General features: G+C 33.5%; 1 protein-coding gene across 1 annotated transcript; it reads left to right on the top strand.

Moving 5' to 3' along the window:
• The first annotated feature begins 1216 nt into the window (after positions 1-1216).
• On the top strand, positions 1217-2411 carry Jwa (PRA1 family protein Jwa). The gene is made up of 2 exons (XM_075309901.1): positions 1217-1741; positions 1807-2411. Exons 1-2 carry the CDS (start codon positions 1390-1392, stop codon positions 2037-2039), a joined length of 585 nt encoding a protein of 194 aa, XP_075166016.1. The 5' UTR covers positions 1217-1389; the 3' UTR covers positions 2040-2411.
• Positions 2412-5412: the final 3001 nt, after the last annotated feature.

The following is a 5412-nucleotide window of genomic DNA, read 5'->3' as shown; positions in this document are numbered from 1 at the left end:
TGATTCTTTTACAACTATCTTAAAATGCACTTTTTCTGATTGTTTGGAGGGTCCCTTATTTGCGTCGTTCTAAATTGATCTATAAAGGCACCTAATAATTGCACTCATGCGAAACATTTTTGTAGTAACTTGGCGTGGTACAACTTCTCAATAGTGACGGCGCTTTTCCGACGAGTTTTTGATGTCGTATATGATTGTTTTCGACGTAGTGGGGATTCTCAAAAGAGTCCCCAAATTCAAAAAATGTTGGCAGGGATAGTACCGGCCTTTAACTGTTGATTGGAAACAACGTCTCATGCGAATAGTATGATTAATAATGTCAAAACTATTTTTTATAGAAGGTGCCAAACTTATTCAAAAACCCTTGAAATATTTCAACATTGGCTCTCATCGTAAAAATGAAATTGGTGGATATTTGTTTCTAACGAGACCTGTATATCTAAAACTTTATTACAAAAGTGGTACATGGAATCCGCTTTTCTAAGCTTTAAAAACAAGAAAATGTTTTTTTTTAATTTCTATTAAAGTAACGAATAGTAACGAGTACTCAATTCAAAAGTAACGAGTAGTAACGAGTAGTCAAAAGTAATCAAAATTTCCAACACTAGTATATATCGCTTTTTTTCGCAATTTCTATATAGCAGTGATATGCTATTGCACCGAGTATTTACGTATATAGGCCGGTATGCACCTCTAGCGAAATTTTCGGTAGCAAAAATTTATTTAAGTCTACAACAAAAAAAACAGGGCTGTGTACACAAATTTCAAACCAGCTAATCGCTTTTAAAAATTGTTAGTATATGTTCCAAATATTCCTCAAATAAATTGTTTATTATTTACAGACCTTTTAAAACTTTTACGCACACAATAATTGTAATAAATTAAATGTTTGCTGCCAAAATATGCTTTTGACAACCCTGTTATTTTCATTAGAGGTGCGTACCAGCTTACGAAATTGAACGCTACCGAAAATTTCGTTAGCATAAATAGCAATGCATTTCTTATGGGAATGAAATTTTTCGCTAGAGGTGCATACCGGCCTTATGCTATCAAGAATTCAAAACAAGAATTTCACATCAGCTGGCTAATCAGCTCTATCTTTTTCGTGAACTTAGTTGTATCCATTATACGCTTGCGTTTTTATTTAGGTCGGTTTATTAGTGTCAAAATTAGTAGTAGATTTTGTTACCCTTCGACGTCATCTCTGTGATTCATCTGTTTTTGGGAATCTTAACTCCAAGACAGAAGAATTATTAAACGCGTGGAAACCAATCAATTGGAGTTAAGGACTTCGCAGGAATATAAACAAACGGGTTTAATAATTGGAAAGTCGTTAGTGACAATAAAAAAGTTCTCAGACTACTTTATCACGAATCGAAGACAACGAAAATGGCAGCAGATGTAGTTACCGAGAATTTGGAATTGCCACCACTACGAAGTCTTGATGATTTTGTGCTGGGGTCTGCAAGATTCCAAATTCCCAATATTAAGGATTTTGACAAATGGGGAAATCGTGTAGTGAAAAACTTGTTGTATTATCAGACAAACTATTTTCTATTGTTTTTGGCCATCTATGGGCTTATGATGATAATAAATCCGGTAAAAATAATCTGCGGACTTACCGTACAGGCCATGATAATTGCAATACTCTTACATTTCTTCAGTGGAGGTAATCGAACGCGTTTCCTGCGCATTAAAGTACCAAGTGGTGGTAGCGATGCTCAAAAGTGGTACATACTCGGTGGGTAGTTATACATATTAGATTTATATGCCTTTTTGATGAAGTTTTTATATTTTGGAATATAGGTGGAGCCTTACTTGTCGGTTACCTTTTGCTGCACTGGTTTGATGCTATTCTCTTGTCCTGCTTCACTTTATTGCTGCCTTTCTCATTGACATTCATCCATTCGTCGTTGAGATTGAGAAATCTGAAGAATAAGGTCGCCAACACTGTTGCCAGCGTCAATATTGGCCCCTCAACACCAATGGGGGCATTTTTGGATGCTTTCAACATTGCCGCTGATCGTGTTCTCAGTTAAATTATTCATTGTTGTGTGCAGCAATAAGAGTTGGAGGATGTGATGGATTGGCAAAAATGATTTTGTGAGATTTGTTATACTTATTTGTTCAATTACAGTTAAAGCCATGTATAAGGATTGGAAAATTGTATTACTCGGTGAAGCCAAAGCGGAGCTGTTTTGTGTCGAAATTTGTATTACAAAAATGTTTGGCAAAAGATTTTGATTTGGACAATATTACCCCCATGTTTGAGACCTAAATCCAAAGTCTATAAACATATTTGTAGTAATCCTTAGTCAAGGTTATTTTATGTGAATTTTCAACAGTTATTGTGCCATTTCTGCGATGAAATTTATTTAAAATCCAATATATTTATGTTCTCGCTCCATAAATGGCATAAACTATTGTATTGGGTTTGTATTGTTCTCACACTAAGGAATATATTTTAAAAGGGAACATTTTAGAAATATGTATGACAATCATATTCCTTTGTAATTCCCTCTTAATTTTTGATTTATTAGATGTTTCTAAAATTATTTTGGTCCACTTTGAGTAAAGCAATTATTTTCATTTCATGCTCAATGTTACAATTATGCGTTGTTGACTACTTTTTTCATTGCTTTAGCTCCCACAAATAAAAGAAAAATATTATGACTATCGAATGTTAAGGAAAAAATTTTATTGCGTGACATAAAAAGATCTATTTTTATTAATCAACAATTATGAATAAAGTGTTACAAAATCCAAATCCAATTTTCTTCCAAATATCTATCTACAGCTAAGCATAGAGTATTGCATACTCATAATTGTTATATTTTGCCTTATGCATTGGCATCAGAATTCTTCTATTCTCTCAAAATATATACCCCTAAGATATTGAAGAAGTTTCTTTTATATACATATACTTGTTTTGTTCTCAAACAAAAACGATAGCTATTCAAGTTAAACATCAATCCGAATTTTTATGATTCTTAAACTTTCAACATCAGTTATAAAATTTGTGTGATTGCAAACACACGTAATAATTACGAAAAATATTGTTAAAACCTAAGTTATTTTACCTACTAATAAATAAAACATAAAAAATATATTTCACTACTATTCTTTCTGTTCTATGTCTAATTAGGTCCTATATTCATACTTTTTATTCGATATGGGTAGTCACTTTCGAAGAATATCAAATCAAAATTATCAAATTATCAGTTGTTTTAAGCAGAGCTCGATGATCGAATTTATGAGCTAATTCATTTAAAATGAATTGAAATCTTATCAATGATGATGACGATAAACTACACCCAAATAAGTTTGTCAGTATGCACTGAAGGTCTGCACAAGCATATTTGAATTTTCATAATCCAAATTTTCTAAAACATGAAAAGAACCAAAGAAGATATGATTTAGAATTTTGAGCAATAAAAAAATACATTTTCCTGCTTAATACTTTTTTCTTATTTTTTATTTTAACCCTCTAATGCCCCAAAAGCAAGAAAACTAAAGAAAAATTTATACGGTAAAATTCTGCTGTGCTGCAAAGTTTTAACTGAGTTTTCTTTTTATTTTACCCATTTTTGTTTTATTGTGTTTTACTAAAAGCTTCCTGATTTAATGAAGCGCGCCTAAAGGTGGGATTGGGCATTAGAGGGTTAATGTGTCGAACCAAATGCGTAATGCGCTTTACAGATTATCAGTTATTCCGGATGAAATGTCGGTGTTTGTAAAGAATCTTACAGTGTGTCGAATCGATACGACTTGTCGGCGATGTCTTAATAATCGGTAAATGTGTTATCGATCCCATAAACATGCAGCAGTATTGATTATGCCTTCGGACTTAACTTATAATGTGCACAATATATGGGATATGTTCGACACGAGCATTGTCGTCCGGAATAACTGATAGTCTGTAAAGCGCATAAACGAAGCGCTGATGTTCTAAATGTGAAGCGAGCGAAGCGCTGATGTTCTAAATGTTCTATAAAAAATCAAGCCATTTTAAATTGCTTTCAAGTATTCTTCTGCTGACTTATAGTCACAGACAATTTAGTTTAGTGAAAACAACGAAAATAAATTAAAATAGGTTCTATCGTAAAACAACAGAAACCAGAGCTGTGGATTGGTAGATGGAGTCTGAAGATTTTGGTAACACTCACACAAGAGGTGTTGAATTGATTCCTTCTCCTCTGCATCATGACATCTCATGCAGTAGTCATCCCTGTCTACATTTTTTGAATTTGACGGCACTTCTGAGAATCCCGACCACGTCGAAAACAGTCGTATACGATATCCAAAACTCGTCGCAAAAGTGCCGTCACCATTGAGAAGTTGTACCACGTCAAGTTACAACAAAAAAGTATTGCATGAGTTCAATTATTAGGTGACTTTTTAGATAAATTTAGAATGACGCCAATAAATCCCCTTCAAACTATTAGAAAAAGTAAATTTTAAAACAGTTGTAAAAGAATCATTGTGGTCAAGTAAAATACGATAGTTTAGAAGTTTATTAATTTGAATAAAAACTTATAAATTATTCCAGGTATAACATTTATACAAATAAAAACACATCAAACATAATTCCTTAAAAAATGAATTATGTTGATTTTAAGTTGCAACTCTGCTATATTCGGCTGGTGATCCAGCGTCTATCCCGTGCCAGCATTTCAAAGTTCCATTTCATCCTCATCGCTACCACAGACTCGTAAATGTCACTACAAGAATCGCCAACTGTGATGGGGGAAGCATATCAAAAAGTACAAAATGTACATGAAAGTATTTTGCCATCACGACTGTCAGAAGAGCCATTTTATATTTTGTGAAACGCCAAGCGCAACTAGCTTTTTAAAATTTACTTAAATAAAAACGAAAATAAAGTGCTAAAAACGCAGTTATTACGCTTAAGCCCCATTTTCATGAAGCTCCGTTAGTGCTACGTTAGCTAACGAACTTTTAAACCGTGCTATGTACATATCTGTCATGTTGCGTATATATTCCATATGCCAGTTAGAAACTTAACTGCTGAAAATTTGTCCGTTGAAGTGAACCGGAGAAAAGATATTTCCATTTTTCTTTCTGTTAACTGGCAGTTGAAGCCTAACGGAGCTACATGAAAATGGCCGTAAAACTGTGAAAGGTATAGGTGAACAATTTTCGACTTTCCAAATGGAATAAAGTAAAGTGTTCTTGTCAGAGATCGCCGGCTCCTCGGAGCCATATGTCGTGATCCCGGAGAGGCGCTGCAAATAAAAAAATATACATATAATAAATTCAATAATTAAATCTATAATAAAAATAAATATAGTTAATATGCTTACATGCATACCTTTAACTACCTTGACACAAGGTGCTTCTTCGTCATCAGAATCCTGAGAATTCTCAGATTCCTGCGATTTCTCAGCAAAA

The sequence above is a fragment of the Haematobia irritans genome, chromosome 5 (assembly GCF_050003625.1).
Source record: "Haematobia irritans isolate KBUSLIRL chromosome 5, ASM5000362v1, whole genome shotgun sequence".
Classification (NCBI taxonomy): domain Eukaryota; kingdom Metazoa; phylum Arthropoda; class Insecta; order Diptera; family Muscidae; genus Haematobia; species Haematobia irritans.
The sequence above is the reverse complement of the archived record's forward strand: the minus strand, read 5'-3'. Positions and strand labels throughout refer to the sequence as shown.